At 40.6% G+C, this 23,956-nt stretch overlaps 1 protein-coding gene across 1 annotated transcript in view; it reads right to left on the bottom strand.

Moving 5' to 3' along the window:
• The window catches only part of LOC135325100 (proprotein convertase subtilisin/kexin type 5-like), a 249,339-nt gene that overhangs the window by 37,360 nt on the left and 188,023 nt on the right, over positions 1 to 23,956 (bottom strand). The window contains exons 21-24 of the mRNA XM_064502600.1: positions 11,339 to 11,441; positions 7,884 to 8,020; positions 5,688 to 5,885; positions 5,273 to 5,341 (exon numbers count right to left, since the gene is read on the bottom strand). Of these exons, the coding sequence (XP_064358670.1) occupies positions 5,273 to 5,341; positions 5,688 to 5,885; positions 7,884 to 8,020; positions 11,339 to 11,441 (507 nt within the window). The remainder of the gene's footprint in view (positions 1 to 5,272; positions 5,342 to 5,687; positions 5,886 to 7,883; positions 8,021 to 11,338; positions 11,442 to 23,956) is intronic.

Below are 23,956 nucleotides of genomic sequence, written 5' to 3'. Positions count from 1 at the left end.
CATGTCATACTTCGGCAAGTTGGCTGAGGTGGGTGGAAGTGATTCAGCAAGTAAGTGGGTAGAAACTGGATCAGGAACATGGGGCTCCATTTTGGAGGACACTGGCAGAACAGCACACAAATCTGGGCAAAGGCCTGACCTTCACACTCCCTCCTGAGAGGAAGAAGTACCCTGTCGATCCTTCCGAATTTCTCCATGGCCATATGGGCTTGGTGGGCTACAAATATGCAACTCTTCCATGGACTAGGTGCTCGTATTTAACATTATTGGTTAATGACGTGGCAGTTCTGCCTGTGAAGTACAGGTCAGTAGGTAGTGCATATCACTGAAGTTTATGTCACTTGTCATCTGCATCAATACTCAGATTTCATGTGTTCATTTGGCAGATGCAAAAGGGCAAATGCAATTTGTATTATTAGAAAGAGCGCTGAAACTGGTTGAGCAACCACTCTGGTCCATGGGCTATAATTTTAGGCACAGCAAATAATGGCTGGTATTGTTATGTTCTGGCATTGCATTAGTTCTGGAATTCTTTTAAAATAATTAATGGCTCAAATTCTGTGGTTACCTCGGTGCGTTTCTCATGTCCTGAAAGGGCTTATAGCTACATGCTGTCTAAAGAGTTAAGGTTAACTCTGAAGAAAGTTTCTGAAGCCTGTTATGGTTTTAAGAGACCCGAGAAAATGTGAGTGACATTCTCAACTTGTGTCGAAGGGCAGAATGTAGCTGCTGCAACAGCACAAAGAAAATCCTCCTCCTTAACCACATTGCTTCAGCAGAATTTTCCCTTTCAAAGCATGCCTCTGTTGAGGAAATGTTGCAAAGGTTTGGATTTAATTTTGTAGACTTCATAGTGTCTTCTGGTGACCACTAGAAGACAGGGCTCTAAAATTTAGTCATGGCTTTATGGCCATAGGTAATGAAAACCTGCAGTTCCTATGGGTCTATTTGTGTCAGAAGGAGCAATAGCTGATTGCTGCTCTAGGAAGCAGGCTCACAGTGTCCCAAAATGAGTAATCAGACCAGAGGCACCAAAGTCAGAAACATAAACTTGGAAGTGTGGCTTGAAATTTTTTCAGCATGCTTTCTGAGAGGCTTTGTCTGTCCAATTTTGTGGTCACGTTTGCTTAGACAGCACTAGGAAAATATTTGAAAACAAGGTCTAAGACTAAACCTACCTACTCAAAGTCACCTTTAAGACTTGACTTGTCTTTGGTCCTCCCTTTCAAGTTTCAAACTCAAGAGCGCACGGGATGCCATGTGCTTGAACATACCATGTGGGCTAGTGTGGCAGCAAGCACAGCCAGGTGCTTCTGGGAGCCTGTGGGCAGGAGAAGGTAGGGAGGTGAACCCTGCTGTGCGTGGCCATGTTGTGGCACTGGATAGACAAAGCTATGGGTCTTTTAGGGATCCGTGTGGTCTAATGCAAATTTCTTGCTATGTATTGCAGGACTTGACCGTGCATGAACACAAAATTGTATCTGTGAGTTCTAGAGATTTTTCATCTCCTTAAAATACAGGCAACTTCAGAGTTCATGGAGTGAAAAAGAAGGAAATGTGTCATCTGTATTTAAACTGTAAAGACTGTATCTGTCCTTGATTAAGTCTTTCTGACTGTCTCTGTCTTTACCAACTTCTGCCTTGCCTCACCACAGCCCTGAAGCTAAGCAGGGACCGGACTTGGAGGAAAACAGCTGGATTTCACTGTGTTCCCTGAGGATCCCAGGAAGTATTACAAACACTGTCAGTCCTTCAACCCATCATCCTCACAGCTGGTGGGGTCCCCTAGTGCTCACCTTACATTATACTTACATGGGAGGGTTTTACATTCTTTGAAATGCCTGATGAGGGATGTAAAGTATCAAACTGACATAAATGTACAATAGCTGCATCTTAATGTGTCAGTAAGGTCAGTACTGATCAAGAAGAGGGATTTCACACCCATCCTGCCTCCATTACTTGCTCTGTTCTGCTGGCAGCTGGCAGCAAGTCAAAACAGTAGATCTTATGCATTTTCTTGCCTGTACAAAACCAGACAACATTGTCCAAGACTGAAGGCAGCAGTTTAATCTGTTCTCCAGTGCTTTGTGAAATAAATTTTTGGCCAGAAATTACTAGTCCTTCAGGCTACTAGGAAAACAGTCAGTTCAGTTATCCTAATTAGCATTTATCTCTCTCCTTAAAACCAGATCTGTTTCTACAAAACAGCAGAAAATATCAATTAACCTTTGTAATTTATAGACTGTAAGAGAACCACTGGCATTTTGTTGCTCACAGTTTAAAATGTAACAGTAAATTTTACACGTACATTTTACAAAAGTCTCATGTTCATTTTTTGTTTCATACAGTTTCTATAAGTCATCCTGCATAACTGAACATTCAGCATAAACTGAAGATAATTATTCTTAGCTCTTAGTGTTTATTGAAGGATCTCAAAGCACTTCAGCAAGCAGCAGGTGCCTGATGACTTTATATGAGTGAATGGTTTAGACTCTTTTGCAAAGCTATAAATGTACACTAAATGTATTTATATTTGTATATTAACAGCTACTTTTCAGTGGCATGAACTGTATAATTTTTATTCCAATTGCTGTGATTATTACGTTTTCCTTCCTACTTTTTTTTTTAATAGTGTTCCCCAGAGCGTTCTGCTGCAGTTCTAATAGAAATGTTCATAGCACTAGAATGCCTGTCCTACTCCTGTTCTATAGTTTTTACTCAGATTAAATTCCTCAGTGGTGCTGAAAGAAAGATAAGCCAAAGTGAGACTGCAAAATCATGCAGCATTATCTTAATTTTAGAAAGAGAGTCTGTAGCAGGCCATAAAGATGCAAAACTAAATGTATCATATTCCATATTTTCTCACCTTGAAATTTTACTGTTTTTAATTATTTTTGTGGCAATGTAATTTCTTTACAGCTATCAAAATAATCCATTTGTCTCTGCTAAAAGGCAGATAGTAAAGCTATTTTTTTCACAGATGTCTCTAAATATATCAGTTTTCTGATAAGACATGAGAAACCTGTTTCTGTGCTCATCTTATCTATGAATTAAATTATTGATATGCCAGAAATCTCATTGACTATTAGGAGCAGAAACACAAGCAAACACCATCTCTATCTGATTCGTTTTAAGTTTGAAGTTTCATGCTTTATTTCAGAAACTCATGATAATTTGCAAAATCTGCTTGAGAACTTGTTTTTAACCTACTGCTGTGCTGCTGTTCCAAACAGAGCCAGCATTAAACCAACCTGTTTAAGCTCTTGGTATTATATGCATCATAACCTCCAGACAGTTTCCTTAGTAACATGCCCCTTATCAAACTCTGGCTTCTCAATACTTCTGACTTTACTCTGCAGTGAAAGTTAATTCAGCCTTTGTTTTACTTGCACCCATTTCATTGATCTTTGAAGCCTTTGAAAAGCCTGTTTTAAACCAGAACTTTGAGAGCAAGAATCTGAGAGTAAATATGAAGTGAATATGGCTGATTAATATTTAGGAGATGAGTGACCTACTGAGATTAGAGGCAAATGAGTACAGCCCCTTTTTCTGTATGCTGACCGTCTGCGAAGAGCCTTGCAGTCTCCTTGTGTACGAAGAAAATCAGCCTCTGAGGTACTTGCAATGACTATTTTTTAGGAGAACTTGCTATTCTTAGTTCATTCCACTCTAATTCAAACCAAGGATTTGCACTAAACAGTTGTAAAAGAGATATAAAGAGTTTTAATCCACTGTGGTGTTGTGAAAAGCACCTAAAAAATTACCATAACGTAGTAAAGTAACACCTGACAGAGGCATTAAAGGTTGGTGTTAAAACAGATTCTCTTTATTTATTTTTTTTCTTCTTTTTTCTCCCCACAGCCAAGGAGAGAGCTGACAAGAAGACACACTTTGCTAAACATCCCTGGTATGGACCACAAAATAGTTGCAATCATGTTAAAACTTGCTCCTTCCAGCTGTTCGTGCAGCAATACAGAAAGCTGTAGGTATAGTCGTAGGGACAAGCATTAGGCTTGACTGCATTTGTACAGAGTGGCTGCATAAATGGAGTTGTAAGGAGCTTTATAGTATGATATATTAGACTGGATGACTGGAAAAAGGGGAGAAAGTAGTATGTGATGAAAATGCTTACATAAATTCGGTATATGTGAGCATGGCACTGACATAAAAGCAAGCGGAGAGAATATCAGAGTGCTTGTGACTACTGGTGGGATTTTTCTTTTCTCTTGGGATGCTTGCAGTGTTTTCTTTCCCAGTATTCACCCTTATCGGTATAGCAATGTTCAGTCTCCTGGTACAGACTCTAGCATCAGTTCTACCAGACCCCAAAACGCATTAGGTAGCAGCTGGGAGAAACCAAAGGGCTCAGTATGAAGTCCTCTGTGCAAATCTGTTTGAATCTGGGGCCAAGAGATGGGCGGTCCTGGTTGTCGCTACTTTCAGCACTTTCAAAAATGGCCTTTCGAAATATATGTTGTCCCTCTGTCTTTAGCTACTTACCAGTTGTACTCCAGTCCGTACAGCCACAGGAAATAGTTTTCTTAACAGAAACACAGGGGCAGCAGTGGCCTGCAATGTCATTTGAACTTTTTAAAGCCTCTGTGAAGGTGAATGGTTGTGATGAAAGTCAGCTCCCGAGAGCTAACAGGCTGTACTAGATTGCATCCACTTACATTTACAAAATAAGGATTTGAGGAATTGAGTTCAACAGGTTAAATGGTGTTTATCTGAGGACAACAAACTTTCTCCCAGCATCACACTGTGCTGAGAGAGAACATTATTTTTAATCCTGCGTGAAAAATGAACCAATGTTTTAGAATTTTTTATGGCTGTAGAATCGCTGTTTGAGTGACTTGCTCTAGAACGAAATTTAAATTCCTCATATCTATTTCTTTAAAGAAAAAAGTACAATCTGATAATCTGTTTTCAGGCCTGTAGGGTTTGAACCTCTATGGTAAAGTTCTGGATCTGATAATAGCTTCAGAAAGTCAGTAAAACTCTCAGCCTTAGTGTCGTATTCAAGCAGGAAAACGTGCTGCAAAGATTAATAACTAAATGAACACAGAAGCTTATTCTTATTTATGCTGTTGCTAGAATTTAGAATTGGTGTTCAAGAATAAATACACTGGAAAAATGCAGCTTGCTTGGTGAGAGGATGCAGCATTCACTAACTGCTCAATAGCATGTACAAAGGCTTATGATCAGAGATGAGGAGGAATAATTTGTTCCTACCTTAAGAATAAGGAGCAAGGTTCATAAAGGCAATACTTACCCCATTTGCAGTTCTGACATCCATCTGCACAAGGTATGCAATTTTCCGAGTCAGGGTCTTCCACTTCACCTGTGTTTTGAAAATCCCCAATTTTGGGTTAATTACAGATAAATGGAAGGCCAACATTTGAAAGCATTCAGCAAGGGTCCCGAAAATAATCTTTATCCATGTCCAAACAGAAGAAAGATTTGAAACAATTTCTTTTCTAGTTTTTTGTTGTGTAAGCCTACTCAATTTGAGGAGGATACTCCTATTTTACATTAACGTAATACTAGAAGAGAATCAGAGCTGGAGTTTAAGGACCTCAGCATCAGGCTGTGCACTGTGCATCCCAAAAGAGGAGCCAAAACCTGTTAGCATATTTGCAGAATAGAGTAGAAGAGAGTATTTATTAGTGCTGCTGACGGACGGTTACCTTCTGTACAGCTGTGCTTCTGACATATGTTTTGAGCTAGGTAGTAGCCTCTGAAACATCGTTTGCAGTGGCCGGTGTCCAGACACACTTCGCAGTGAGCAGCACAGGGCATGCAGGTGTGCTCGGCATGGTAGTGCCCCGGAGGGCAGCTCTCTCTGCACTCCCCGTGGTAGAAGAAGCGGTCGATCCCTCGCCTATCTGTGGGGCAAACAGGGAAGAGAGCTCAGTAACAGATGACGCTGAGGCAGAAAGAGCAGCGGTATTAGGCAGCAGTCTTTTAGCTGAGGTAATTAATATTGCCTACTAACTGCACCATTTCTACAGTTCTACACCAGATGAGCTAAAATGTGAAAATGTTTTGGAACCCCAAACCCTTCCACGCTGTTGGGACATTTATGGCATAAAAATTGTTATGCTAGTGAATTACTACCATTTACCTCCATCAATCTAATCAAATAGGGATCAAGAGATTTCCATTACTGGGATCCCAAAATTCCCTTGCCGCAAACACAAAAGTCTCCCCAATCAAAAAATATTTGTTTTATAGATGCAAAGTCACCATTAGGAAGGCAAAACTACCCACTTCACCTTTGAGAAGGATCAGTCTGTTTCCAAAGCGGATTAAACTGTAATCCTCCTCCTAGTCACTGCTAAACTCTGAAAGGTTTAGATTTGACTCTGAAGCGCAAATGTGCCTCTATTTGATATCAGAGCAATAGCGTTCTCCAGTGGACCGAGTCACTGGAAGGTGCCCTACTTGAAATGCTTTTGAATGAGACCTGCGGAAACACCTGTAACTCAATGCACTTGGTGATGCAACGTGGGGAGGTTTTTTTACAGGCCACCCTACAGGATAAATTACCTCAGTTAAGGTGCTAAGGGTATTATACAGCTTTGACTATAGAGCACTCAAAGTATTTGCTTATGGTAGCATATTTCTGCAGCTTCAAAGAAGGCAGCTCTATTAGTGAATAGCTGCCACATTGTACAAGCAACAATTCAGACTTTGTTTCTTTTAGATTTCATATACAAATGTTTAGAGTGAACTTTTCTGGTCTCCTCAGGGTGTGACTCTCATCCAAGTCCCCACTTCTGGATAATTTACATTGCCATCCGCAGCAGCAGGGAGGGACTTGAGGAACAGTGATATGAACTTCCCTCTCACGTCTGACCTAGGGTTTGAAGCCTTTGTCTATTCATTTGCAGAGTCTGAAATCTGAGTTGCAGTCTCATCATCAGTACAACTAATTAATGCCAGTCATGCTGGTGTTTTCTTGCAAGCTGGACACTCACTGCTAAGCAAAACCTGGGTCACTCCTCACTAGGACTGAATTTGAAATAACTCCTGAGAGGAAAAAGGCTGTGAATCCACTGTCAGTCCTCAGAACGACCTCATCAAAAATTCTTTTTTATGAAAAGAAGTGAAGTTAAATCCTGAATACTCCTCATTTCCAGGGGCGTTTTAGGCAATTCACAAATGCTTGCATGTAATAACCCTCAAGTTCTTTATCAACCAAGCATTAAAGAGAGGTGATGGGGAGTAATTTTCCTAATGTATACAGTACCGGCACTTCTAAAGGAGAAGAACTGCTTTTCTGAGACAACCACAGAGTTGATGATATAAACCTCTGTCTCAGTTTAATCTGTATAAAAATGTGGCAAAAGACATATTTAGATATGTGCTAGTGATAACCTTCTCTTCGCAGGCCCCATCTACCCAGCCACGGGGACATGGCAGTTTGTGGTGGACCCTGCGGTTGCCCTCAGGCAGATGTTTTGGAAAGCACCCTGGCTCCCTGCCTACTTGTGCATGCAGGTTTGCTCTGTTTTGGTGTAACATATAGTGTGCAGAGCTTGGAGGAGGTGGGTGTTGTGCTTTATTTTCCAGAAGCTGATTGTGTAGGTTTTCTATCGTTTTTCTCCTATTATTGTTCCTGTTAGGATAGGTGCTATCCAAAATATACCTAGGGCAATGCATAAAGACGCAAGGACACTGTAGAGCTGTGTTTCCAAATACTTTTGAAAAAAAAATTGAATTCCAAGATCCCTTCAGGGCAAAAACAAGATTATGATTCGGATCAGTAGCAAAAGCACGATATACTGAATTGGCTCCAAGAACTGACCCTGGGAGCAGAGGGGAAAGGAAACTGAGAGGCCCAGCAAGGTGAAAAGGCTGCAAGAGGAAATCTTTCTTACCCGTTCCACAAACAGTGCATTTGTTAGGTTCACTTCCACTGCAGTCCAGGCAGGTGTGATGGCACAAATGGCACTGTCCTTTAAATTCAAACTTTCCTCTGGGGCACTGCATAACACAGCGACCATCGTCAAAGGCTCTTTTGGGGCAGAGAGAGGCAGAATTACATATGCAGCAACATCTTGTTCTTGAAGTTTAAAGCAAACCAACAAGAAAACAAGATATTCTTCCTTTGTCCTATTTGCTAGAGTCTTTGTACTTTTCCCCTTCATTTCCCTGATCTTATAGAATTTGCTGAGATAAAGTGAAAGGTCAACTATGTTTTGAACTCGAATCTTAGATTTCAGAGATGAGTTGGATTATTTTGCCAGAAGAATCACCTTCTGGTCCTGTACCTAGATGTCCTTACACCACAACCTCTGAAGAGTTCCCTCATGTCTGTTAGAAAGAAAGCAAGAACAGGTCTTCCTCTGTGAAAGAACTATTCATCTGTTGAAGTTTTCTATTAGTTTCACTATAAAGGCTTGCTTTGAGCTGTACAATGGCTTCAGTGAAATGACTTTATACATAAAGTCAAACATCCATCTGAATCTTGGCAGGCCTGGAGCCTTAAGGAGCATGTCTCTTTGGACTTGCATCTCTGCAAACTCTTAGCTGTTTTGCTGCTAAATGTTTTCTTTCTTTGCTGGGTAGTGAAATATCTATCTTCTACAGAATCTGTTTATCTGTTGAAAATTTTAACCTGTTTGGGGGAAATGGAGAAATGCATCAATAACAATATGGCAATTAAAAGAATATAAAACAAGTTGACTACAATTTGAAAATGTTTTGAGTATTTTGCAAGAAAATAAGAATATAAGAGGCGAGAGAGTATCATCTCTCACTCAATTGCTTTTGTCCTTCACTGGTATCTGAGGACTTGGGACTCGGTTTTCCCAGTCAGGATTGTAGTACAGATTTCAAGACTATGCTGTCTACATGCTTAAGGAACAATAGGCTCTCTATAATATTAAAATAGTGCACGGTCCCTCAGAGCCAGCTAGTGTCATTAAAAATGCCTACAATATAAATTTGGGTTGCTATGGTCATTGTCAGATTTATTCTGAAAGAAAAGGGGAAAAATATCTGCAAAGTTTAAAACCAAATTTGTCAAATAGTCTTTGAAACCATCTAAAATTTAACATGATTGGAAATGACGAGGCTTATGAGGTGTGAAGATGGAAGAATGTACTATCATGCAAACAGCCTTCCTGAAGTACGCGTAACAAATCAGTGTCTAAGACAACTTAGGAACTGTTAAAAAGGCTTGCGAGGCTGAATGCAGGCTGTTGGAGAGAAAGAGAGATTTGTACAGTGTACGAGGTGTTCAGCAAAGATACAGCTCAGGAGCCTGAGAGTGAGATGCAGACTGCTGCTTGTATAGATGTGCCTACATTAAATTGAAGACCATTATTCAGCTCTTCCTGGGGTTTGCACCCAAACTAGATGGTTTCTGCGCAAATGGGAGAACATAACAGAAGTCCTGGAGGTAGCTGGGCTGTGCTTCTACGACCTGCAAAAATGACTGTACTCCATCACATGTGCTCCCTGAAACAGCCCTTCTTACAAACAGTTGGCACAGTGGTAAAGTACATTTTTCTTGCTTTTCATTATGTTGCCCCTAATAATAGACACCAGCGGGTCAGATCTTATAGCTCACCTCTGTAGCTCAAACAATAAACAGAGGGAGAGGGATTTTATGAAAATCACTGTTTGGCTGGACAAAAATCTGCAGTTCCCTCCTGTTTTAAAAACAGATGATAGCATTTTGGCTTTTCAAACAAAAAAATGATCTGACAGTGAGTTTATTACGAAATGAGGTGGTGCCCAGTGCTGAATTCTTGCAAAGAACAGGGATTGTTCAGTATTTTCATTTTCATGGGATTTTCAGTAACCTCCTATCCTCCCCCCACATCTCCCAACTCTTTTCGTCCTTTACAAAGAGGAAAGCTGTTGCCCTGTAGGAAAGCTCCACTGCTGAATTTTGGTCCGTGTTATCTAACAGCCACTCATTACTGTCTTCAGTAGACACTATTTAAAGCTCTGAAGAGCTACAGGATTTAGGAGAATTTGTCATTTGAACAGGTCTATTTCCAGTACATAAAAACTAATGGTCATTGGAAAGACTTGTTATTTAGCTTCTGGTTGAGATTTCTCTTTATTAATATTTCTTTTAATAATGACTGTCCTAATACAACTTTTCCTAATAGCTTTCCACAGTGTGCAGAGGGAGCAGAAAAAGTCTGTGGATACCTTGCACGTAAAAATTGAAAACTGCTAAATGATTTGTTACAGGGGAGAAAGCTCCCTTCCGTAATGTCACAGGGACTCAAGACGGCTTTATCACTGCAAACACGTACGTGATTTTGCCTAATAGCGTTATAACTACATTGCCGTGTACCTTCTTAGCTTTGCAGCAAAACTCACAAAATGGGAAACAGTCTAATTTAATGCAATTCTGAATCAGAGCAATTCAGCTCTTTTAGTGCAAAATTCTGCACAAACTTCCTTTGCTAATGCCATTTCTGATGTAACACACCTTAAATCAGTACTGTTTCCTCAGCTATGGATTTGCTTGGACTCCGTTGGGTTCTGTCCTTTATGGCAAGGTCTTATCATGGACATTTGCACTGTATATTGTGGGATTACTTGGGGATGTTTTTTCTATTTAGGAAAATGTCATACAAGACCTGATTCTGACTTCATATCAGTGTAAATGTCCACTGGCTTCAATACAATCCAGAGCAACAGAACTGGAAAAACTGGTGTGAGAATAAAGCTAAATAAAAAAATAGGATAAATAAAGGTAAAGAAGTATATAGGACCTGGACTCAAATGCAATAGACTGTCGCATCAGGTGTTAGCTCACCTAAACGTTAAGCCTGATCTGCAGTTTCCTATGGAAGAGTCTCTTTCTCATTCCATTCGCTCCCTGTGGGAACCTAGGAAAATTAGCCTTCCAGCTAGCAGGTAGGGGTCTATGTTTAGGTGCTACGAAAATCTCCCAAGTTACCTGATTGCCTTAGTGTTTGTATTCATTTGCTCTGCCAAATTCCACAGCTGTGCAAAACTGTAGATGCCCTGGGCTCTTGTCATCTGAATTCATCTGCTGTGACTCCAGGGACTATGATTTTGAATGGATGACAATGGATGACAACGAAGGAAAGACTATTTCACTTATTTAAAGAAAATTTTCTATATCTGTGGGAACCATCTGGGTAAATATTGACTGTCTGTGTAACCAACTGGTCTTGTTCACATAAGCGTTGTTTTCTCACTTTCTTGCCATGATTCTGACTGATTGCCAGACTCATCGATTGCCTCTTCATCTAAGTCTGCAAGCTACTGCTAAAGTGCAGCCACTTCTGCAGATCCTGATGTAAGGCCTTCGTGCTACGCGGTGCTAGGAAACACATACCTTGTGCCTGGACAGCTGATGCAGTTGTCCTGCTCAGGTCCAATGCATTTCTGACAGGATGCTTCACACAGCTGACATTTCTGGGAATCATCAAGATATTCCCCTGGTAAAAGAAATATTCAAGTGTTAATTTCAAATCAACATCTCACGTTAAAAAAAAAAAAAAAAAAGCACTACAGATTTAATAAGCAGAAGGAATTAGATCTGTTTTGAATTCCTGAAATGAACATGTTTCACTGTGGCACAAAAAACCCCAGTGTTTGTTCCCCTGCGGTACTGGGATATTCAGAATTAGAAGTTCATAGGCCTTTCAATTTTTATTGTTTCTATACAAATCTGATGGAGTGTGACTCTTACTGTTGGAGCTGATGCTATTTCTCTTGCACCAATCGGAGGAAGTAATGTGACTTTGTTAATATTCACCATGGAGAGTTACACCAACAGCAGTGCTATCCAGGAGCCATTCATTACCTAAATTTCTCTGGTGCAGCTGCAGCATCCTCGTGATTACAAGCTCCAGTATAAAGAGTGTGCTGGTCATGAGCGTGCGGTATGTTACGCGTGCAGAAGCACATGAATAAGCTTCCATGAGTCAGAGACGTCGTGCTCTTGAAGATACTAGGTATAGCATTTTTGTCCCCCATCCCATTCCTCCCAGGAGTGCCTTCATGCCTGAAAGACCTGTAGTTACTTCAGAGATTTACACACCCAGTGCTTGTTTAGACTGAATAAAATTTTGGCGCCCAAGTGCCCACCTGGACTTGAAAAGATCTTGTATTATATAAATGAGTGTCTGAAATCTGAGGCTAAGGATGAAGCAGATCATGAATGCAGTAATGCTATTATGGTGCTGTACAGTCCACCTCTTTATTCATTGAATAATCATTAAAAAATTCTTTGCATGAAGAACTGTGCTCTTCATTACCCTCAGAGCAGAGACAGCCATTTGGTAAGTGGCGTGAACACTGTATCTGTGAAAGGCATTGCACAGGGACAGTAAATCAATTTATCAAGCAGACTTATAAAACCCAAGATTGAGTGTATTGTTTGTTATGGCAAAATTTTTTCTAATCAAGCCTAGATATTTGAGAGAATTGGCTGCTCCTTCATCCTTAAGTAACTGAAGGGAGTGGACAGAGAGTCCTGCATACATAAAGCCTGCGGTTTCTACAGACACTTCAATATGGAGAAACTCTTTCCACTTGCATTGCTGCTGCGAAATCCAGATTTGGCACATGCAGTGAATTTTAGGAGTCAAAACCTGAATGGGGAATGACTTGGTTTTGGATCTCAGTTGCAATGAGTTCCTTGTGTTGAAGAGCAAGGAGACCATATGAGCAAGTAGATAAAGAGATGAAGGAAAGAGGTATTTTATAAAATCCTGTTATTTGAGCTGTCTGTCTCTTGTCTTTTCTACTTCATACAAATCTGTATTAACTATTTCATAATAGTTGAAATCCCTGGTATGACGTACAAGCTAGGATAGTGCCCACCATGCTTAAGGGGAAGGGAATAGTATAGTTATAAAAGCATAACAACGGAAACTTCCAGCCAGCTGGGGGCCAAGGTTGGGATACCCAAAACATAGGTTAAAAAATGTAGATTTTCTGTTTGGGAAGGGCTGTATCTTTCCTATTTCTCCTAGGAAAAAGGTCAAAGACAAGCCCAAAGCCCCAAAGTGGCAGAGCCACATGAAACACGAGGAGTGTGTTCCTCAGAGGCTGCTCTGGGATCGGTGTTGACCGGGAAGAAGTGCAGAACTGGGAGCAAAAGAACAGTCTCTTGCTGAGCTCAGGGAAACAGAAATCTGTGTTATGTGCAAGTAAATGCGTGCTTCAAAGAAACATAACACTACTATTATTTCTGCTGCTAATAGCAGCTACCCGCAACACTCCAAGTTTGGTTAGCCACTCCAGTGAAAAGTGTAATGATATAACACGTCAGAGAAAGAGACAGGGCGGTCTTGGTTCGTGAGGAATTTTGCAAGGTAGGATTTACACTCACTATGGAATTCTTTAGAATTGTCTATAATACACTGTTCTGTCCTCAGGGATTTACAGGCAGCGTTAGACTGTTTCCTGACTCTCGCATTTCTCTTCAGTAATGACTTTCCATGCTTTGTATCTCTTTTAAAATACCTTTTGCTTGCACATAGACAGGGTGGCTATGCAAACAAGTATACATATGTATGTACATACCTTCACACATTTTTATAGTGCTTATTATCACAAGACCTCAAAGAACATTTTGAATAACTGTATTCATCTCATGCATCTGATCTATGCCCATATAGCCAAACCTTGAATCATGTAAATGGACATAGCTCCACTGAATTATTGCAGCTCTTCTGCGTTGCAATACTATATATTGTATGATAGGTTACATTGTAAAGGACTAATGACAAAAACAGCATAAATTATACAACCTTTTCACGCAGAATGCCACTGTATCCTGCTTTATCCTGAAGTTACCAAGAGAAAATTTTGTCCTGATCATTAAATATCACAATATTGAGTATTTATAATCCTCACATTCTAGGAAAAAAGACTGTTCTGCTGTTCAGTAGATCACTGGGGTCATAACAACTTCTGCTAGATGTAGGTCTCTCTGACTCTTCTCAACATGTATTCAGATGCTGTAAGATGGAATCCCATGATCTCAGGTGACTTTATGAGATTTTAATATATCAAACATATTTCAATAGAAAAATAATCAAGTTTCCCAGAGGCTCAATTTCTTTCTTCTATGCATTTTGTTGGGTAATATACAACCATGAAAAAATACAGTATCGGGAAATGCTTCCTACTGCATGCTCTGGTGGCTGAGTGCTTTATACTTTTGCCTTTAAATGACTCAGAAATCTCTCAGTGCAGTGTTATTAAATAATTGCTTCTCCGATGTTGTTTTGGGATGTGTGTTCAGAAACCTGGTTGTTTCTTCAGTCCCTACTGCCTTCTCTTTATTTGCCCGCACTGTCTGCATGCTTATCCCTACGACTCGAGCTACTGATTCATACACCTCAGTTATGCCCACTCAAATCCTTCCCACCTGGTAGAAATGCTGACTTTTAAAAGGCTTTTGTTATTTCTTTGTTACTTCTTTCATTGGAAATGCTGTAATTCATTTCAGCTGCCCTGGAATAGGGCCAGAAAGGCCACTTCTCTGCTGACTTTATTCTCTGAGCTGGAGCATTTTAAGGCACACTATTATAAGAATGTGCATCACAAATTACTTACATGGTGGGCCCTCTGAATTGCAAGTCACATCTACAGCTGTAGATCTGTCAGTAAATGTTATTAGAACAGTTTTTTTTGTAGATATTCAAAGAGTTAACACTGAAGTGCAGCTTTGCAGAAGATTTTTAAACTACTCTGCAGAGTAGTTTAACTGTTTGCCAGACTTCCTTGTGGGCTGTAAATTTCTTTACAAATCTTGCTAGATAAGTGCCATTTAACAAAGCCCCCACTCATTTTTTTCCCTTTATTCAGTATTAAAATTCTTTATCTGTCTAATGTACATAACTAGGAATATACAACCAAAAATGTGTCTCAGCTGTGCCTTAGTCCAAGCAACACTAGTTAGCCACTTGGGTTCTTCCCAGATTTAATCTTCACTTAGTTGTTACTTTTGCAGGTGGGGGAATGTACATACATGAGAAAAAAAGAACTGAAGTATTTTAGGAGTTAAGTTATATTAACTGACTTGATTTCCTGTATTTGGAAGATTTTCATGTATGATTTTCTTTCTGTCCTTAGTTTATAACATTCCTTCTGTTGCTCATCTGGTTGTGTCAGGTTGTGGTTTGGGCCTTCAACTGCATGCAGGAAGCTACTTTCACACCACATTCTTATTAGCAGATATGAAGCATTTTAAAATGAGGTAAGAACTGTTATATTCCTTTAAGGAGGCAAAAGAAAATGAATTGCAGTGAGGTCATCAAGCTAGGATCAGCACAGCTCTCAGGATGCTGCTATGTCTTTGCATAAGCAGTATCAAGTGTATGGCTGTTATCTAGTCACTATTTCTCTCCTGCTTGCAAAAATCTTTGCCATTCACTGGCAGCACGTTTCAGCTAATACAGGGTGTGAATATCCTAGCAAGGTACGCCTGGAAATAAACAGTGTTGCATGTGCTGGTAGTCATAAATGAATCTTCTTCTTGTAGACCCCCATGAGATTTGGTCACTGCAATTCACATGTTACTTACCCGCCATGCTTAATCAAAACATCATTTCATCTAACTTGAAAATGTTCACTGGTTGTCTCATGCAGTGTTGCCCCAGTGGCTTTTCTTTATAATCAGCTCAAAATTGGCCTTATTCCCTCCCTCTTGCTTGTTTACTCTCACCGGAATCTGTATGTGGGCTTTTGTGTGCTGTCTTATGAGTTACAGAGGTTTCACAGAGCAGATGAGGAAACAGATCAAAATTGCTTTCGCTGATCAACAGCAAGAACTGAGAGAATTCAGTCTTAGAAAGTGGTCTGCTCTTTCCATGTTCACCCTTGATACATTTAACTTTATTTTGACTGGATGATGGGACTAACTCCTTGAGTTTTGCTAAAGAAATTTAATTCTTAAAGTTTAAGTCCATAAGGGACTTAGGCTGAATTTTAAGGGCTTGTTTTACACATGTTAGACTAAGAATTCCTCTTTAAGTTATCTCTCTATTAAGCCCAATGCCTTATAGAGTATTGCTTCCAGAAAGTAAGCGTGCCTTCAACTTGAAAATGTTAGGACATGGAGATTATAGCATTTCATTTTTCCCTAAATTTTGGCCAGTGATACAAAATTTGCACCTGGTTTCCAATTTTAATTTGTCTCGCTTTGGCTTTCAGCCCCTTGTTGATTCTTGTTCTCCACTCCATCATCTACCCGGCGACCACACTCCTGTCTCCCTACTTGGATGTGCAGAATGGAGAAAGGACACACAAAGGAGCTTTAACGAGCAAAGCTTTGGGGTGACGATATTTGAGGCGATCAGAAGGATTCGGGCATGCAAGTCTTCTTTTCAGAAGTGCTTTAGGTACCGATGAATCTGATGGATGAAATTCGGATCCTGGCTCCTGAGTTCCCCTTGTGACAGCTGACAAGGCAGATCCTGGAAAAGGGCTGAAGATCTTTTCCCTGAACAGCGGTATGTGGAGCCGGGTGTGATATAACGATTTTAGGATGAAAGGCCCTTTTGTTGCAGGATCAGCTGAGATCACACAGAGCCTCAGGTTAGCTTTAATTGTGACAGACAGGAGAGAGGCAACTGCCTTTATCAACTATGCTATCTTGCATGGCCCTCTGTTCGTCTCCCAGATGAATAAAAATATTTACATCAGCCATGGCTGCTCTTTTTGCTGACACGAAGGGATTTCCCCTGACTTCTTTGTGCCTGTTTCTCCCCTCATTTCTGTGTGATATTTACACAATGACTGTTAGAAGCCCAGGCAAGAGCCAGAGCTCTCAGGGGTACTGAGCAGGCATAAAAAGACTCCAGAAAGATCTTTTCGGCACTTAAAAAAATCATCTGTAAACCTCCATTTGGATTAATAACCTGCATGCCTGGAAGTGAAAGCTGGACTGAGGTCAGGGCTTCTCCCCTGCCTGTGCAAGCGCGGAGGTCAGGGCCTGGCAGGGCTGCTGCTTGCCTGGAGCTTGAAATTCGATAAGCCCATGAGAATATGGGAAGGGGAAGGGAGCGAACCTGGCCTGTATTGCAAATGCTTTGCTCACAAAATTTTAGACCAACTATGGAAAAAGTCTCTTCAGCCTCTACATTGCTGGAGTCTGCCAGCTGGAAATGTCCTTGTTGGGTCTTGCCATGCTTCCTGTTTTTTGTGAAGCTCCGTGACTCTGTATTTCCAAAAGCACATTGGAATGGGGGCACCTGAATCCCACTGAAACTCAGCACTTCTTGCTGATAATATTGCTTTGAAAATCCAGATAGTTTCCCACAGAAGATACAACAGAAAGGTGCAGACAGACGTCGCACATTTGAGTAGCTGTGGTGATATCTGCACATGGAGCACACTAAAGAGAGAATCTTTTAACACTGGGAGAAACCATGTTTCTTACTCAAGTTGATATGACTCAGCTGGTAGCACAGTTACTCCCTCCTGCATTATAGACTGAGGAGTCTGTAATCTGTATAAGCGGAGACCTCCCTGTTGTCGATGGGATTTCTGCGGTCTGACTTGAATAGACATAAACCTGAAATGGAAAGAGCCGGATGTCTCAACGTAGTATTTCAGAGGTGGCATCTGTCTTGAACAGAGCGACCCCTGCACTGAGTGTTTGTGCCGGAGATCCCAAACTTAATCAAGATGTGAGCAGAGATGGGTTGAAATAACAGGGCGGATTCCAGAAGGCAAACCATGGTCCTAACGAGACATAACAACATAGATTCATACTGCTAATCAAATGCCATCTCTGTTTAATTTACAGAGTTGAATACATATTAAACCTCAAATGAAATCTGCCAAAAAGGCAATGTTTATCTCCTTGAGAGTAAAGGAGAAAGAGGAGAATAAATTGGTTCTTGTCACAAAAAACCTAAAAGATTAAATTTTATGCCTATGTGTAACTCTTCAGCCACCTCAATAGTCTTGCACTGGTGATCTCCCCTTGCTTAACATTTCCCTCCATCCTAGTCTCCATTCACTACAAACATTGCAGGAAAAGCCAAGATAATAGCATTTGATGACTTCCCCAGGCAGCACAGGTTAGGATGTTTCCTTTAACGATCCCTGCTGAGGGTGCGTAGGTGGGCAAATGATATAGCCCCTGGATTCAGATAAATCTGGGGAGAGGCTTTGCGGCACTGCTTGGCTGTGGGAGCTTTCTGAACTCTCCCTTCAGTCCTGGGACTGGAAGGGCTCAGGAACGCTATGCCAAAGATAGGTCCAGCAAGGACTGTGTTTACACAACTTCAGTACAGTATGGACTAGGAGTAGGAAAATGGGCTATTTTATTTGGGAACAAATGTTAGAGTTATTTTTGTCTGTAGATTCAGTACCATTCCACAAAACCTGCACATTAGCATGGTCACAAGCACCATGGTCTACAGCAGTGCAATCCACGGGGGCTGGCAACCTCTTGACAAAATTTGCCATCTGACCTGCGGCTCAAAGAGACTGTGCAGCCACCAGGAGCGGGGCAGGGGACAGGCCAGGGGCAGTTGCGAATGGAAAATAGGTGCACTGTTATCTGGATTGTAACTAAATTGCACTAACAGTCAAGCTTCAGTGAACAGCCAGTGCTTTTATGGCGTTTGTGTGTTGGAGCTATTTGTTCTCTTTGGGTAAATAAATAATCACATCCTATCAATGTCCTAGCTTTTCCTCCACAGCCTGATTGGAAAAATGGGTACTTAATAAGCTCTTCTCCTAACACCATAAAGAAAGATTCTACAGTGTTTTGTGCTGGGACAGTATTTTTTGCTTTGAAAAGTGATGTTTTCCCAGAAGACCTTCAACGAATCCACCCCCCAAACACTGAAAAACACTGATAAATAAATGATTGTACATGTGCCATTCCTCTAAACCTTGCCTTGGCCATCTTTGGCAGCGAACACATGTGCTGCCCAGAAAAAACAGATATAACAAAAAACAGCCTTTGATGCGGCACAGAGTCTGCATACGTTGCTTACTGGAAATGCTCTATTTTAAACACATGAGCTTTCTTGCCATAATACGGTTTCCTTTGACTACATTTCCCATGCTAGAAGTAAAAAATGGCTCCTTTAATATGCAATAAACACTGCTTTCTAATCCAGAGAGAAAGTCCTTCCAGGATCAATTTAATCATAGCATGGCTACTACTTGTAATTCTGTGGGGGTGTCTGCTACCCTGGCACAGCAGGTGACCATACCCGCAACTTTACTGGCTTCGGCCTGAGACTTTCAGAGCGGCTTCTGTAGGGGAGGGAGCCCAGTATCACAGTGCTCTGAGACTTCTCAGAATTGTCACAGGACTTGAATAGGTCTAAATCCTCTGTTGCTTACCAGTGTGGAACTGAGGATGGAAATGCAGGTGTTGGTTGTACTCCCACTGGTTGGAGGTGATCCTAAGGTCCAGAGCTTTAGTTTGTTTTCAAGGACACTGTGTTGCTACCCATCATTCTTTAGTCCCTCTCATATGCATACTAAAGAGGCAGATTTAAGCCCCAACGCACTTTCAAGATGACATTAATTAAAAGAAATCAGATAATTAATTTCATTAAAAATTGGAATCTTATAAAAAAGATTAAGTAAAACAACAAATAAATATGCTGAGCAGAAATCAGTTTTTCTCATGTTAGACAAAACGTTCATCAAAGATACATTTTCAACCTTTTTTTCCTTCATATATTGAAACTACAGATTCTGAACAAGCTCGTTCAAGTTGCTGTTGGGTTCAGTTTCTTTGTGATGAAAACTTGACTAGGATTTTTCTTTGTATGCTGCAAAACTTTTTAGTATTTGCTTAGAATATCTTGCACAAACATCTAATGGCAGAACTTTTCTTCAGTCACAGTTCATTTTGTAGCAATGACATGAAAACAAGCATGCGCACTATAAGTACAAGGCATGCTAGTGGATCGAAGACATGATATTGTTCGGTGAGTTGTGCTGCCGATTGAAAGCGTCGACCCATACAGGCAGTCACTTAAATATCTTTAAAAGAATCTTGGATTTATAACTGAGGTCTTCTTACAGTCATGCAGTTCAGTACATAATTTCACGAAAAAGTAACAAATAGCAACCTGAAGTGGCCACTGATGTAGATTATACTCACTCTGGCTGTGATGTGGCTTTATTGTGAAGATTAACTTGGTAATCACCAACAAAATTTAGTGATGGACATAGCTGTGATGGACCATAGTCACCTATGGTATCTCTGTATATAGGTCTACTGATCTTAAAGGCTTGAGCTGTCATACTTGCTTTCATTTCCTGACCGCAGGGAACAGCAGCCGCCTTGCTCCCCCACAGTAACACACTCAGTAGCACGGGTTGCTCAAACTTTTCTGCGACACTGGAAAGTTGCAATCCCAATAGGAATCTGGGGTAGTCTGTAAGGTCTCCCGGGGAAATCTTTGCTAGAAAAAGGATTCTCCACAGAGAGGGAGCTCGTGAAGCTTCCCAGGAAAAGGCAGGCTGTGCCACCACAGAGGGGTGTGTAGGTAGACAGGGTCTAAGCCAAGAGCCACAGGAGCTACCCATGGGGAGCATGTGGTTTCCACAGACACAACCTAGCAGGATTTTGAGTCGCTGATCCCGTAACACAGGCGTGTGGCTGAGGGGGAGAGCTGGCAATTGAAAGGGAACATGGCTGGAACCTCATTACAGAAAAAGAAATACATCTTCCACTTACTAAATGATGCCTTCATACAGGGGGATTCTCCTGATGTTCTGCCTACGTGCTCTGCACATCTGGGGCATGCTATGTTTTTCTGGTCAAAAACAGTATTAGCTGATGTGCGAGAACTTTTTTGGCCTACAGGTGTTACTATCTTCTATACTTCTAGGAAGGAAGAGATCCAGTCAGGGGCTGAGACCCCATTTAAATCAAGTGGAAATCACTCTGTCGTGTAAGGATTCTCCTAAATAGAAATGAACAGGCAAATACTCTGCCACAGAACTGATGGGTGTTTAAGCTAGCAGTCTCTTCAAAAATCTGTCTTTGCTTTTTGACTTGTGACATAAATAAGGCAGAAACCAATGAGCGAATTTGGACTGATAACATCCAGAGTCCTTTCAGTCCGGGAGAAAAGTGTTATTTTCTTCATGCTCAATAGCTTCTGATCTTCCTAAAATGGTCCGTATCTGTTCTGCATGCCAACAAAATAATGTCAAACACTGAATACTACAAATCACTCACCCTTGAATTGGGGGGGGGCGGGGGGGATCAATCTCCTAAGAAAACTCTAAGCTAGGAGCAAATTAGCTGCCTTCCATTTCAATCCCACTGCTGCAGTCATCCACTTGTATAAGGATGAGATACTGTACTGTTTGCTAATATTGTTTGCATCTGGCCACTGATGTTGAGGCACCAGCAAATAACATCATTCAAAGACACTGAGCTGACATTAGAAAGTTCTGGTTTTCAGCCTAAAACTCAGTTCAAAACTCGACTGTCTGTGAGGCTTCACAGCTCAACATTTAGAGACACCCTCTCTAGAGCACACTCGTTGGGCCAGAGCTATAATGGATTTATTGTCACTCTTTGTCTGTTACTCATCCAGAGAAGATGAAATCTTGACAGTAACAGATATTGCCATTGATTGAACTTCTCAAAGTGTTCTGAAGATGGGGTGGGAGCTGAATGAAGAAGCTCTTCATAAGGTATCAGTGTAAGGATTAGGCCAACTTCACTTCCTGGTGTATGGTTATACCAAACTGTTGGTGAATGTGTGCTGTCCAACACATGCTCACTCCCAGGGACAGGGAAACTGTGAGAATAATCACCTAACTCTTTGTTTTAAAATGAAGTTGGTGACAGCAAGATGTGTCAGGTTGATAAACCACAGTCTGAAAAGTGATTGTTCCTCACACAGCCTCTGAGAACATGCTTACAACTTTTAAAACTTCATCTGAATATATGACCTCTGTGGATAAGCTGTCAGTTCGGCTTCCTGTCAGGTTGTAGGATTAAGTGGGGTAACGAAGGAGTGTATTGATTAAAGCAAATCAAGGCTGTGACACTGCAGGGGTCACATCTGGGCCTATATGGACCCATCTTGATTTAATGGGAGGGAGAGCCTGCCCTTTGCAAGGACCCAGTCCAGTGCTGTGCTTTGGAGATGTCCTCAATCTGCATACTGGCAAATGAACAGAGACCAACATCTCACCGTGCAAATGGCCACGTATGACTGCAAAACTAATGCCTTCCTCCTAAACCGTCTGAGACAAGAGGTATTCATGTCCGATGTTTTAATCCAAAGTATGCAAGAGATTTAGTCTCTTCACAAGTTCCTACGGGTGGGAAGGAGCTAAGGCTATTGCACACCACACCAGGGTTCAGACGCAGCCGTACTGCTACTACACAAAAGGTGTCCTCCATGGAAACCAGACTTCACTGCTCTGATGAATTCCATTACTTAAAAAAAGTCAAAAAATAAACACCCTTACCCACCCAATTTGTTGCAATGACTTGCATGCGGGATCAAAGTGCTCTTTACCATAAAGCTACCTTTGCCCTTCAGTAGAAATGTTTTACATATAGATTACCAACATTTTTTTCCAGACCAAAGGAACAGGAATTTAGGTTAATTTAATAGAAAAAATAAAATATGGAATAACATTGATTTTGGCCAGTATCAATTACAACAGAACTACCCTATTTTACAAATAACAACTGAACATTTTACACATGTACAGTATTTTTTCAGTAAAAATGAATTTGGATTTAACAATGTGTCAGTTTTTTAAAAGAAAACAAAGATATTAATTTCTTCTCTATAATAGCGTTAGAGGCATTTGTAAGTATCCAAACAAATTCTTTACAATCCATTACATAATTAAATCTCAATTATGAATATATATTTATATATAATATATATAATATTAACTTAAACTTTTAAAGCATTATGTTCTAGTTAATAATGTTATATTGAGAAATGAGGCAGTAACAGACTAGTAGTTAAACTAGCACAAATTAAGTTCTCCAAACTTTGAATGTTTATCAGGAAATTTGTAACGGTCACCAAAGGAGCTTCACAGGTTCACCTGTCATACAGAACCAGGTGTGGGTTGTAATAGTTTATCTGCTATCTAGCAAAAGGAGCATATTGTCTCTTATCCGTTCATATCCATTCATTTGTAAACCTTCCACAAGCATTTCTGTATATAAAAAGGAGAGCCTCTTTATTTTCTAACATTTATATGCTTAAACACCGGCAATCCATTTTCTACTTGTGTGTCCTGGAAAGATAACTGAGAGAGACACTTCGTCCATTTTAAGGATTTTCCTCCGAAAACAGTATCTTTGAAGTTCAATTTGCTGTCTTCTGCTAAATGAACAGCTTTCAAATTGTATGCTAGGAAAAGCTGATGAAAATATATTAAATGGAAATTTGAACGGACAGCTGTGTACTGGGGTACAGAGAGAAACGCAGGGGCCTGCTTCTCTTCCCACCTAGACTGGTTTTACAGTGAGGTAACTCCATCGGCTTCAGCAGGATTATTCCTGCTGAAATTTGTATTGCAAATGGTCAAAAGCAGATTCGGGCCCATCATGACAAGATTGTTACACTAAGAAAGCCTTTGATTTATTGACCTATATGTAATTACTCTCAGAGATGTATTTGGCACAGTGTTACAAGCTCGCTTGTCAATCCAGTCCTGTAAACACATCCTGTCACATATAGTCTCGCTGGCATTTCTGTATAAGCGCTGCGACTAGCCCCATAGGTCTGCAGGATCAGGTCCCCTGTTTTGTGAATGTTACAAGATAACAATAATTTATGAATACTCCTTACACATTACCAATGTTTTCAGATTTCCGAGCACACACATTACTCTTGTTTATGCAAACCAAGAGGACTAGTATCTCCTCCATCTGTTCACAATAGGAACAATGGTACTTTTTTTAAGTTTATTTGAAATAGCTTTGACAATTTAAAAAAATAAAATAAAAATCCTAGCATAT

Source organism: Dromaius novaehollandiae, chromosome Z, assembly GCF_036370855.1.
Source record: "Dromaius novaehollandiae isolate bDroNov1 chromosome Z, bDroNov1.hap1, whole genome shotgun sequence".
NCBI lineage: Eukaryota > Metazoa > Chordata > Aves > Casuariiformes > Dromaiidae > Dromaius > Dromaius novaehollandiae.
Note: the sequence above shows the minus strand (reverse complement) of the source record. Positions and strands in the feature narration are given on the sequence as shown.